The sequence below is a fragment of the Corvus hawaiiensis genome, chromosome 9, assembly GCF_020740725.1.
Source record: "Corvus hawaiiensis isolate bCorHaw1 chromosome 9, bCorHaw1.pri.cur, whole genome shotgun sequence".
Lineage (NCBI taxonomy): Eukaryota > Metazoa > Chordata > Aves > Passeriformes > Corvidae > Corvus > Corvus hawaiiensis.
In genome coordinates this window covers 33,060,887-33,073,970 of record NC_063221.1, presented here as the reverse complement: position 1 = coordinate 33,073,970, position 13,084 = coordinate 33,060,887, and the positions used below count along the sequence as shown (strand labels likewise).

General features: G+C 45.8%; 2 protein-coding genes across 5 annotated transcripts in view; both read right to left on the bottom strand.

The window, feature by feature from the left end:
- Nucleotides 1-5,685, bottom strand: part of TNNI3K (TNNI3 interacting kinase) — a 40,838-nt gene extending 35,153 nt beyond the window's left edge. For all 3 annotated transcript variants that reach the window (XM_048312544.1, XM_048312545.1, XM_048312546.1), the window contains exon 1: nt 8-5,685. In XM_048312544.1, the coding sequence (XP_048168501.1) occupies nt 8-47 (40 nt within the window). In that variant the 5' untranslated portion in view covers nt 48-5,685. The remainder of the gene's footprint in view (nt 1-7) is intronic.
- Nucleotides 5,686-6,010: 325 nt separating this feature from the next.
- Nucleotides 6,011-9,690, bottom strand: FPGT (fucose-1-phosphate guanylyltransferase). 2 transcript variants are annotated; one of them, XM_048312547.1, is made up of 4 exons: nt 9,606-9,690; nt 9,339-9,506; nt 8,381-8,473; nt 6,011-7,616 (listed from the first exon to the last, which is right to left on the bottom strand). In XM_048312547.1, the coding sequence occupies exons 1-4, from the start codon at nt 9,673-9,675 to the stop codon at nt 6,154-6,156; spliced, it is 1,794 nt and encodes a 597-aa protein (XP_048168504.1). In that variant the 5' UTR covers nt 9,676-9,690; the 3' UTR covers nt 6,011-6,153. The 2 variants fall into 2 exon arrangements, with proteins under 2 accessions (XP_048168504.1, XP_048168505.1); XM_048312548.1 differs by lacking the exon at nt 9,339-9,506.
- Between the last annotated feature and the right edge of the window lie 3,394 nt (nt 9,691-13,084).

Here is a 13,084-nt window from a genome sequence, read left to right as displayed (position 1 = left end):
TAGTTACCCGTGCAAGTCTGGGTTGGTCTAGATTTATAATTTCCCATTTGTCCAATATATCTTCTTTGTTTCAGCAAAGTTCTTGCAGTAATATGATTCCCTGTTCAGGGGCAGTGACAGTCCTGCTGAAAAATACTTGTGATAGTCTCTGGCTAAAAATAAACACTGTGCCAAGAGGAATGTCATGCAACAATAGCATGGAGCGAAACAGCCTGTGCTGTCCACACGGCTGAAGTCACAGAAACACCCACTCAGCTTGCTTAAAAATCTCCTGTTTTTTCTCACACAAACACTTGCCTTCGTCTGTTGAACACTTAAAACTAGTGGGAAGTGGTAATTTGGCAGCTTGCTACCGATTTTGTAGAGAAAATGGAATTTAAGCAGCTGAATGCCAGGTGCTCTGTGAGAATCCCCAAGGAGCACAGGGGGTCCCCAGCTCGGAGAGGTTGGGGATGATTGCAACTCACAACCCCCTGACACAGGGGGTGGCCGTGGGAGCATCTGGGTATGGCACTTAGGAAGTGCAAGATATAATTCAAAGTGAAATGCAAATATACACACATAAATATTTATATTCATGTATTTATATATTTATGTATTTAAAGTGTGGTGATTGACCTTGGCAGCTGTTCCGTGTGTGAGTTCTCATCTCAGTGAAGGATTTCAGGCAAGCCGACATGTCAATAGAACACACATCTCTAAAACCTCCTGCATGCTGCATCCCACTGTAACAACCTCGATGCCTTGACAGCTCCTGGCACTACTAGCTCATCAATTTACTTGCACAAATTTACATATGAATCCAAGGATCTATTTCAGAAGAGTTTGAACTGCTGTGACAATGTATCCTGCGATATTCAACCAATTACTTGCAGAAAGGCACCAGCCTGGCAACTGATTCCTACATCCAGTCGCCAAACAACTGGGAGAGCTGGAGATACGCTCCCAGGCGGGATTCCCTCTCTCAGGGTGACACCTTTCCCATGTGTGCCCTCTCCCACAGGGCCCCTTCTTCCACGGGAGCCCCTCTCCTGAAGAACAGGACTTTCCTTCCATCCAGACCAAGCCAGCTGTGACAGGAGTAAGAGAGACCCCAGAACCGAAGAAATGCCCTATTCATCCTGCACAGAAAATGCAGTTTAACACAACAGCTGTATAAATCAAGAGCACAAGATTTCCAAGAAGAGACAGAGATGAAATTCTTTGCTTTACAAGAAGTAAATACCTTGCACAGTACTTGTATTCTAGTACCATCAACTTTATGAAAATACACCAAAAAGGAGTCGTGTTTTGTTCACCCTTTGCCAGCGTCTGTGTGGGTGAAGATTCATTCGCAGGGATGGTGGGAGCAGAGCCCTGGGAAGGGCAGCTCCGGGGGCTGACCCCGTCTGCCCCCCATGCCAATGCAGCAGCTTTGCTCACCTGGCAGCAGCCTCAGGTGAATTCCTGGAGCATTCACACCCTCGGTTGTGAGAAGCAGCTGCAGAATAATTGAAATCGGGGAGGAAGACAAAAGAATAATTGTAGAGCCTATTAGCAAACAGGGAAGAAACTGTGTTGACTCTGTATGGCCAGTTTGAATGAACATCTCCACAAGAAGCACTGGAATACCATGAGCAATATTTGTCAGCGAGTAAATTCTTTCAGATGTGAATTTTACAGAACACTGAGCTGTACAAATTTCTTTTTTTTTTTTAAGTTTTGTTGCAGTTTTATGTTTGGAACGTGCAGCTGTCATGGCCAATCTTACAGCAGAAATGTGGGAAAAATTATTTTCCCATTTCTGGTTTTAAATGTCCTTCCCAGGGAGGCTTTACAGAAGTCTTTTGAAATTATCTTTATTTCAGATTCATAGAACATATCCACATCTATCATTAACTTGGAGATGCTGTAAGTTGCTCCCATAAATTTCATTGCCATCCCAGTGATATTCAGATATGTCACAGGAAATGAAAAGGGTGCTAAAAGAAAATACGTATTTTTAAGAAGAAAATAGAGGAACTCTGTGGCCCTTGTAAGGGAGCAGGTGTTTGCAGTGGCTCCCCTGTGGCCACAGATGAACAGAGCGTATGGCAGAACAGTGCTGCTATTTTTGCTCTCACACCACCAGAGAGGCCTTTGCATGGGAACTCAAGTTCCACATGTGCAGAGAGCAAAAAACGAAGCTCTTGCATCAGAGGTTTGGGAATGAGAAGAGGCTGGAACCTCTGAGCTCCAGCAAAAACACCCTGACAAGGCATGAACATTGCTCTACAGATCCAACTGATCCTTGGAGCTTACTTCCTCTCGTCAGCTCCCCAAATCCTTCTGGCACAGATTCCTCTCAGCTGCTCATTTTTATTTCAGCTGCCTTCCCTTGTGCTCTTTGTTAAGTGCCCAATTTCTCAGATTTCAGTTTCCTGCACCAAAGGTCACTCAAATAACCCCTCTCAAGTTTCAGTGTAACACAGACAGTAGGGCTAAACCTCTGCTGATCACAGCACATGCTCAAGGCATTCAGGGAAAATCATTGCAATGAGGTTCATTATGAGGCCTATTATTGCACTACACAGCAAAACAAATAAAGAAAGCTGACATGAAAAAAATCATCAAAAGCTCATCTTGACTTTGTTTGAGATTGTACCAGCCCAAATTGCATTTCAGGATAGATGGAGCCAAGCAATGATCGAGAGGACATACGAACACTGCACCCATCTGGGAAACTATGAGGCTCAACCAAAATCAAACTCTAGGTTTCAGTAGATGACTTCCATCCACAGAAGGTTTTGCATGCCTGGCACTCTCAGTACTGCATCCTTCATCACTCAGACTGCAGGAAAATCATGGGCCAGGATCCTGTGATGGTCTTAAGAACCTGGTACTGGAAACCAGCAACCCCCAAATTACTACGATCTTGCTGTGAAGTTTTAATGGGTGGCCTTGCACAAGTCTCTCAGTTTCCTTGGGACACACTTATCCCAGCTGGCTGCATGAGAAAATTGTTGTCATCTACAATAACAGCAGACTGTGGAATACAAAGAGTACCTCAAGTTGTAAATGCAATACAGGTAAAATACATACACGGATTGAATACATCAGACTTGGATTGTTAACGTCAGGAAGGGTCTGGTCTGCAGGCTTTTTGATTTTAATAACATGTGCTCACACAGTAACACAACCCTTGCTGTAAGGACTGCAATTTGTTATAGCTAAAAATGCACACACTTCATAAATAGCTGCACTAGAGAGAATCGTAGGATCAAAGAAGCATTTGGACTGCAAAAGCCCTCCCAGACCATCAAGTCCAACCATTCCCCCTGGCACTGCCAAGGCCACCACTAACCTCTGTCTCCAAGTGTCACATCCACATGGCTTTTAAACCCCTCCAGGAATGGGGAGAAACAGCAAAGAGTTCCATCAAACACAGAATTCATGAAGGCTCTGGGTTTTTGGTCTGAAGCTGATACAGGAAATTCAACAGAACCAGCTGTTCTCTGTAGCTGGTGGGTTAAAGCCACATTTCAACCTCACAGAAGAGGCTGCACAAAAGCAGGTCTCTTGTCTGCCGAGTCTTTTCAACAAAATTCACCAAAGTACAGTGGATGTGCATTCTAATTTTTAAATTCTCCCAGCCCTGGACAGCTGCACGTTAAGAGTGCCAGTACTGTTACAAACCTCCATGCACTGACATTCCCTACAGCACAGGCCCTTTCCTCTGAATAGTTCCATAAACTTTCTAATCTCCAACTTCACAATGATCTCTTTATTGATAGTAAGACCAACAAGGATGATGGATGCATTAGAAATTTAATGGGCAAATATATACTATCTGTTGCTCAATGAAAATTAGTGGAAGCCTACATATGAAAAAGTGTTTATGGCCAAGTGTGGAATCCAAGAATGAATTTACAGAATGAACTTGCACACACAGAGCCCTATGTGAGACAAAAACATATGAGAAAATAATTAATATTGCCCTGTATAAATAAAACATATATTTTAATGTTTTTTGTAACTTTTTACATTAAACTTGATTGCAGTTTATAAATGAAAAATGGTACACCACCAGATATTCCAATACCTGTGGAGTAAATCCATGAAACCTGCTGATGTTATCCAGGGCTAATAGTGACCAAAATCTGCCTTCTCATTTTGAGACAAAAATACTCAGTGTAAGAGGAAAGCATTGGGTGACATACAGACTTAAGGAACTGCAATGTTTCTTACCTGGTAAATCAATGCTTATTCCATTACAACTGATTTTTTTTCATTAAAACCTTTGCCTCAAGATCCGACCTGGGGGCTAGCTGTGCTAGTCCATGGCTACCATCAGGATGACACTCCTGCCCCTTTTTTTTGTCTTGAATTCACACTGCTCCCTAAACTACAGCAGCAGCTGCTGCTGGCCCAACCTACTGCAATCTTTTCCACAAGTTGTTGTCACTGCTTTTCCTCATTCTCTTTTCCCAATACCTATGCACCAGAAGTAAATCCACTTCCTATTTTTATCCAGTTTGCTTTCACTAATGAAATCAACACATGGTACTCAGGGAATTCAGAACAAATGCGATTATAACAGTTAAAGTGGATAACCATGTTAAAAGGATGCCTTTCGCTGTTACCAAACACTCGGAGAACTCAGCTGGCAGCACAGCAACCCTCAGGAAAGTCTGTGCCAAACAAAGTTTGGTCTCCAACTGAAGATGCAAAGTCTGTGTCAAACAGACACATGTTTCTCCTAAAATGAATTGTGTAACAACAGATGAATAAATCATGCAAACAGGGTGATATACAAATGACAACTCCATGCTCTATGACTTCTTTCACTTTGTGACTTAAAGCATTTATCTTGGACTTGAGCGTTCCCAAACCTACTGCTGCCATTGTTTAACTAATATTTCATACTGACATTTAGACCCTCTGTATGCTCAGAAATTCTTATTCCTTCGAAGTCAACTCCAGCAATTCCCAACTTCCATGTCTAGCTTCTTTGAATCTCTTCTTGGAAGGTTTCTTTATTAACAAAGAAGAAACCTAGTGCAGGTTAAAGAAGGGTGGGTAATACTCAGGGGATGTTATTCTGCTGCCTCGTAGGTGGTATAAGAAAGGTGCCATTTGGGAATTCAGTCAGCAGGGAGATAAACACTGTCACTGTGAAACATTAAATAAAACATGAAAACCCACAGAGAAATTCAAGAGAAAAAGATGCATCGTGTTTACAGACAAATCACACTGATGCACTGCACAGCATACTCCTAAAACCAGCAGATTTATCTATCTGGAGCTGGATCCTGGGCATCTAAACTAGAAACAGGGGGACTTTATTGTTAACTCTATGTGCAGAGGGGGGAGAAGCAGAAGAGATTTTCTCTGAAGATACACACTGTGATGCTGCTCACAACAAACCTCTCCGGTGTCTGCTCTGCAAGATGAACCACCACACCAAGGACTCCAACAGCTCAGTTTAGAGAAATACAAAATGCTGTTTTTTGCATGGCCCACATCAGTCAATCCATGGGTAACAAAGAGCTGGCACCTTCTCAACTGCACTGCCAGCTTCCAACAACTACCAGCAAAAAAAATTAATCAGTAGGTCTTGATGACAGGTGTTGACCTAGCTATTACGAGTCACAAGGGGAAGAATAATCTCTCATGGCAATCTTTTATCCTCTGACAAAAAACAGGAAAGGATAAAAAAAATTACAAAAGAGAAAAAATTATTAATGCCCAAGACAAGACATCTTGAATTAAAAGCACATTTAGTAATTTACCCAGTTGAAACTGTATTGCAAAATGGCAGCATGAAAACAGAGAAACCTAAGTTGTTTTATTCCACATTGCTGGAGCTAATATTCTACCCTTTAAAAGCTTTTAAAGCAGCTTTCAGTCAAACAGACAATTAATGAATTAATCTGTACCATATCCTTACTGACAAAGACTACAAGACATAACATATAACCCACAAAAAGTCACCAGTTAGTGTTTTCAGATCTGAAATATTTCCCTGCTTTAATCAACAGAACAGTTTATCTGCATTTGCTGCTTTATTAATGTTATGCAATTTCTTTATTTCTACTTCAATGAGATCAGAGAAGAGATCTGTGTAGTTTTCCCTCAGGATTCTTATAAGTAAGAATTAATCAATTCATCCACAAATGAAAACAGGAGATTTGTTCAAGTACTGTTCATTCTAAAATCAGACTTCCCTTTTTGTCTTTGTTGGCAGATTTCATCATAAATTTGCTTCCTAAACTTCAGCATGTCTCCCACATCTTTGTAGATGAGCATTTCTTCAACAGACAAAAGCTGAAAGCCGCTCAGTTTGAAAGCTGACGTGTGCTGCACAGAATTCAGCATGTTCAGTGACATCCTAACCGATTCACTTAGAGTAGAACAAACAGGGAAAATCCTTGCAGTCCACAGCCCCAAATGCATATCCTTACTGGAGAAGAGCTGGTCTGAAGCCTCTATGCTCCAGAGCTCAAGGCATTCTGGTAAACAGGCCCCAAAAAACTGGAGGGAGTGTATATCCGACAGCAATTTCACGCTCTTTTTCAAGTCGTCGCCTACACTGAACACCATGGTGACATACTCCACTCGATCATTAATTTTCACACTTACTGAACTCAGGAAGCAGTTTGAGGGTATGTCTACATTGAAATTTATGTAGGACCCACTAATAATGCTGCCTTTCCCCACCGAGACTTCAGGCCCAATTCTGGAGTACTCAATGACAGACCCAGGCCCTATCACACATCCGGGCTCAAGGACGCTCTGGATGATGCTTAAGCGATCCAAGGTTGTGGCTGCGTCAGCAAAGATGCTAAAAGCCACAGGCTGCAAGTCAAGCTCGAATCTCAGTTTGCTCTCAGCAGTAAAATGAAACAAATACTCCTGAGTAGTTCCGATGTGGTAGAACTGGGAGTTGTTGAGGACTATGACATTGAGGGCGGTGCCTTGCAGGAGGGAGTACAGCTGCTGCCGCACTTCCACCAACCCTGAGTCCTCCTTGGAGACGTTACTTGTGTTTTTGGTGTAATCTGGAGTGGCTCCAGGCCCCAGCGCCTGCAGAAAGTCACCATATGCATCTATTTCACAGCAAAGAGTGCCCATCTGCTTATAGAACATCAGTAGCTGCTTTGCAGTGCTGTGATCAATGTAGAATACGCTGTCCGTGTACACACACTCCGAGGCCATTCCCGAGTCGCCGTGGTTCCCAGAGGAGCTGAGCTGAGGGCGATCTCCCCTCACACACACTGCACCACTCTGCTGCATTGTCTCCACGTCTGGTTTGTGCAGGAAACGATAGCATGATACATATTCCAGTCCTCCTTTTCCCGAAAAACTGGACAGATCTAACACGAACACGCCGTGAGTGGTCCCGACTGCCAAATCTGAGGGGTGAGCCAACGCAGTAAATCCAGGTTTATCAAATGTGATGGTTTCTGTGACTCCAGTGCTGTACAGCTCTATGTCATCCGAACATGTGATGAGGACTCCTGGTTTCATGTGACGGGGGAAGTCAATGTACATGGCTAGTTTCAGCTCCAGCATCTGGAAAACGGGGTCGCCAAACGGCAGGGCTGTGAAGATCTTCCCCAGGGCACTTGCATTTGGCAAACGTTGGCTGTAACCACCTGAAAAAAAGACTCTTTTAGTTACACAGAGACACTGTGCGTAAGTAAGCAAAAAACTAAACATGTGCAGCTGTTTCACAGGTACACAAAGGCATTAAAAACCTCCCAGCTTGGTCATATACCAAGTCCCAAAGTAGATCTGACTTTGTGTCCAAAACCCAGCCTGCCTTATACAGCTCATATTAAAACTGTGATTGATTTCGTTACCTTTTAAAATTGTTTCAGAGCTACCTGTCGCTGAAGTGACAAAAGCAAATGATACCCATTTTGCTTGGAGGAGAACCCCCACATTCCTGATGGGAATTTTAAGCCAGAGATGAGTCAAATAAGCAGAGGTTTGGTCGCAACACTTGTTATCACTTGGTTTCTTTCTCCTCTGCAGAGAACTGATGTTCTTCCAGATCTGGAAGTGGCCTAAGTGCATAAGAAGGCAAGTATTCAGCCTGCCCAGAGGTATGAGGAGCCCAAGGTCCCCCGAGAAGGGTTGTGCTCCTTAAATGGATATTTCAAGGTAGAAACTTAAATCACACCTGTGAATCACATCTCTTTCTCACTGACTGAGCAAATTTAGTGCTGAGAAGAAATGCTGAAGTGACAGTAACATCTTGTAAGCACCAACCTAATTTCGAATTATCAGACACACTGGTTACTTTTCTAAGGGAACTGTATTTTGGAACTCCGACTCCTCTGCCACTTTAATATTTTAAGAAAGAAAAAAAAGAAAAGGTATAATTTTAGAGCAAAATACGGAAAACTGAATTTACCAGAATGGATTAGCAGCACAGTGAAGGAAGTCCACTGATCACCATACTGTTCCTCCAAGCACTGAAGAACATGAAGAGTTGATCCACCATTTCCTAAAGAAAAAGTATTTTAGTATCTGTGAGAAGAGCTCCAATAATGCCTGTTTCTGACAGGTGAGGTGTACTGGTGCCCGGCCAGCACTGATGGGGTAGTCTTTCTACCGTATCATGGTTGGTAAGATCACGCACAGGAGCTGATGGACAGTCCCTCTGGAAGTCTGTGCTTTCTGAGGGGATGGCATCCTGAGCAGACAGCTCCCGGGAAAATTCTGTGATTTCCCCTCCCAGTCACCTCCACACAGCCCCACCATTTGAAGCACTTAATCAGTTAAATAGGCCACAACTCAGCCATAAAAACCAGCTCCTGTAAGAAACAAGTCACACAAAAGCCTACTAATGGATTCAAGGCAGTGTTCAGAAGTATTTCTGACATTTACAGTATGGATATAAGGAAGATTTGGGATCTGAGGAAATGGTCTGGGTTATTTTATGTGCTTCTACAACTTAAAACTGCCAGATTTCTGAGAATTAGCCTCTACATATTACTCTACACTGCAGATAATATTGAGCTTACTTACTTTGTACATCCAAGCGAACAGGAATTAAGAATTACAGGATGGTATTACGGGCAGTGAGACCAGTTTTACATCACCATTGGGTAGTGTATTAAAACATAATCAAACTGTTTAAATAACCAGGCTAAGGTAAGTACGAATACGTAACACACGAGTTAGCGCTATTCTGTATGCATGGGACACACGGAGGAGCTGCACAGCTCATTCACCAGCACCCCCACGCCGCCCCGCCTGCCCGCCACAGCCCCGCCGAGCCCCGCCCGGGCCCCCCGAGCCGGAGCCGCGGCAGACGAGGAGCGGCCCGGCCGGCGCGGGGAGCCCCCCGCAGCCCCGGCCCCACGCACCGATCCTGGGCCCCGGCGGGTCGGCGCACACGAGGTACCGGACGCCCCTGGGCAGCTCCCCCCGCCGCAGCTTCTCCGCCAGCTGCTCCCGGAACGCGCCCGCCTGCGCCGCGTCCGCCGCCGTCAGCACCACCACGTCCCAGAACTCGCCGGGCCGGGCGGCCGCGCCTGCGGGGAGCGGCCCCGCTCAGCTCCGCCGGGACGCGCCCGGCCCCGAGCGCCGCAGCCCCGCGGGCCGGCCCCGCCCGCCCCGCCCGCCCGCCGCACCTCGCAGCGCCGCGAACCGCGCCAGCCGCAGGCCCGTGTCCTCCCGCCGCGCCGCGCTGCGCTCGCCCATCGCCGGCGCCGCCGGGCCCGGCTCCAGCGCCCAGGCCGAGGCCGGAACGCGGCCCGGAAGCGCCGGCGGAGCGGGGGCGGAGCGGGGCCGGAGCGGGGCGGAGCGGCGCCGGGCGGGGCCGGGGGCGGCTCTGCGCGCTCCGAGCGGGCGCGGCTCGGGGGCAGGTCCGTGAGCTCACGGGGGTTGGAGTCGGGCGCCCGGTTTGTTAATCCGGTTAGAAACAGAGTCCGACCGCGCTTGAGCTCGCCCGTTTCCGCCTGCCCTGCCCATTCCCGCCCCGCTGGTGCTTCTCCCGGCCGCACCTGCAGCCGGCGGGGCGCGCTGGGAGCGCGGAGCAGGGCTGGGAACTGGTGGGCGGAATTTACCCGCACTCGCTGCAGGCTGTTAGCGTGTGTTTTGTCTGTTAGCGACTGGCAGGAGTCACATAGCGGAAGGTTTTTCCAGTTGAAGGTTTTTCCCGCTGTGGTTCCTTGCCTTGGGTATTGTAGGTTTTGATCTGCGGATTCCGTCTGTATTCAGTCTGTTGAGATTACGGATACCAAATGCAATCAGAGAGGAATGGAAGAAGGCTTTGCCGTGATAAGATCTCATTATACACAAATCTTACAATAAAAAGTAGCTGTGAAAGCACAATAGGAGCTACTGAGAAAAAAAAAAAAGAATTTATGAAGTTAAAAAAAAGGTATGACAAATCCATAGTTTTTCATGATTGTAAACCACTGACAGAGAAGATTAAAGAAAAAAAGATAAATGCTTCACTGTGCTTTCTCAGTGTGAGGCTTTGCTGTGATGCAGGTGATAACAGTCCTAATCAGAGCAATGCACACCACAAAGATCCGTTTGATCCTTCCTTGTGCTCTCTACTCGCTCCAGTAAGGACGATGGTCTGTTCTGTTGGAACTACACCTCTGCTCTTTTGTACTGAGCTTTCATTGCTGACAGCAGCTGAGATACATTAAATAATTATGTATATTGTACAGGATATTGTATAGAATATTGTATAGAATAACTTTGCGGAGCTTAAATATGGATTATTTTAAATCTTTTAAAACTTCAGACTAGGTATTTCAGTAATGTTAAACAAACATTTACATGTCGGTTCACTTCGTTTAAGCTGCACTGAAAGAATGAACTGTGCTTCAGTCCAGTTCTGAGCACTGCCTGCTTCTGTTATCCTGTACAGTAACAGTCACAAGGCCGCTTCTTAAAGTAGACTTCCTTTGCCTGAGCTTCCACCACAAAGCTGTTATGCCAGAGGCGAGGCTGAAGGAATTAGCTGTCAAAGCAAAGCTCTGGTCTGCAATAGGAAAAACTTTGAGTGCCACACCGTTAAACCAGAACAGCTCTGAGGGGGAGCAGCAGTCGGCTGGAACAGGAAAGTGCTCAGGCAGGGCCACCCAGAGCCACGTCCAGGTGCATTCCGAGTATCTTCAGCAACAAAGACTCCACCATCTCCCTATGATACTTGGCCACCTTACAGAGAAAAAGTGTCTTCTGGCGTCCGAGGGGACCCTTCTCTGTGTCAGTGTGTAGACATGGCCTCTGGTCTTGGCCCTGGGCACCACTGGCAGAGCCTGGCTTTGTCTCCTTGGCTCTCTCCTGCTGGTATCTGTACACATAGGTGAGATCCCCCCAAACCTTCTCTGCCTCAGCACAGCAGTCCCGGCTTTCCCAGCCTCTGCTCAGAGCCCAGATTCTCCAGGCCCCTCATATTTGTGGCCCCTCGCTGGACTGTGCAGTATCTCTCTCTCTCTTGCACTGGGGAGCTGGACCCAGCATTGCCAGGGTGTCTCCCACTCCGTCTGCTGGCAGTGCACCCCCCAGTACAGCCCCCACAGTGCTGGCGCCTCGCTTGTGTTGTGATTACACAGGACACAATCCGAGCTAAATTTGTCACTGAACAGGTATCCCTTCACTCGCTGCTGTACTAGAGTAATGCAGTAATAAAAAAAGCACAGGCATTTGATTCTGAGCACAGTTATTCCACCAAATTCCATCAAACTGTGTGAGGAAGAGGTTTCCCACACCTGCAGTGTGAGCAGCAGTGACCTGTGCTGCCAGTGGAAGACCTTGAGTCCCTCTGACACCTCAGATGGAATATGCTCAATATTTATGGAAGTGCTGAGATTTGATGTCATTTTTGTAATCTAAGCTCTTGCAGAGGCACAATGAGAAACTATTTATTCTCAGCAGTGATGGACCTGTAACACCAGACCCGCTGCTCTGCTTTGCCTGGCTTAAATAGCAATAAAAAATAATGACTAAAGTATAGTCTCTGATTTAGCTCAGATTTCCTGTAATCCCACCCACAACAGCAAGTATCTGGTATTTCAAGGTGAATTAAATGCATTGATAAGTGCTGCAAATCTGTGCTCTTACTGGTCCCTTTTCTTAGAACTAGATTTTAAATGCTGCATAAAATGGGAGGAAATACCTACATGCTTCAGGGGGCAAAATATAAACAGGTATGATGCTGGGTTGTGCCATGCAGGAAGAATTTCTTCACTCAAAGGGTGCTCAGGCCTTGGCAGGGGCTGCCCAGGGAGGTTTGGAGTGCCCATCCCTGGAGGTGCCCCAGGAAGGGCTGGAGGTGGCACTCAGGGCTCTGGGCTGGGGACAACGGGGGCATCGGGCACAGACTCAGTGATCCTGGAGGTGTTTTCCAGCCTCAGTGATCCTGTGACTCCGTGCCCAGGATCTGCAGTGCACGGCCCCGCTCCGTTCCCACGGATGTGTTCCCCCCTCCCCTCTCTCCCCACGCCTGGCACAGCCGCTGTTCCTGGCTGCCAACCCTCATTAGCGCTGTCTCTACTTGATTAGTTTCCCAGTTCTCACACATGCAGTTACTTATGGTTTGGGCTTATTTTGCATAAATTATCTGTGTATCCATGTCACAGTGGAAATGTCCCCACTGCATGCCGGTGGCCAGGTCAGCTCATGGAAAAATAATTTACATGTGTTGTTATTTGTATACTACTATATATTAGTATATATATGTTGTACTGGTGGCATTATAAGAAAAGGGGATACAGTTCAGAACATTTGCCTGTAAATAACCTTTCCCTCCCTAAAATTAGTCTTTCTGGGTAGAAGAAATTATTTTTTTTAGCAATACATAATATGGTAAAAAAGCTTTCACAAAAATAGAACATTTTATAAACATTTTATAAAAGTCATATGTAAGAAAAATGTTAAATATTTTCTAGGCACATCAGCTGTGTCTGTGCTGGGCTTAGTTACCTGTCAGAGGTAATATCTGCAATTTATTGGAGACAAAGCAATTGAAATGCTTAGCAGAAGATAAATGATCTTTTTAGCTGGAGTATAGAGTCCATAATTACAGTGGGAAACAGATTAGGAAAAATAGCATTCCATCATTTCTCCTGTTTGACATTTACAGAAGTTCAGG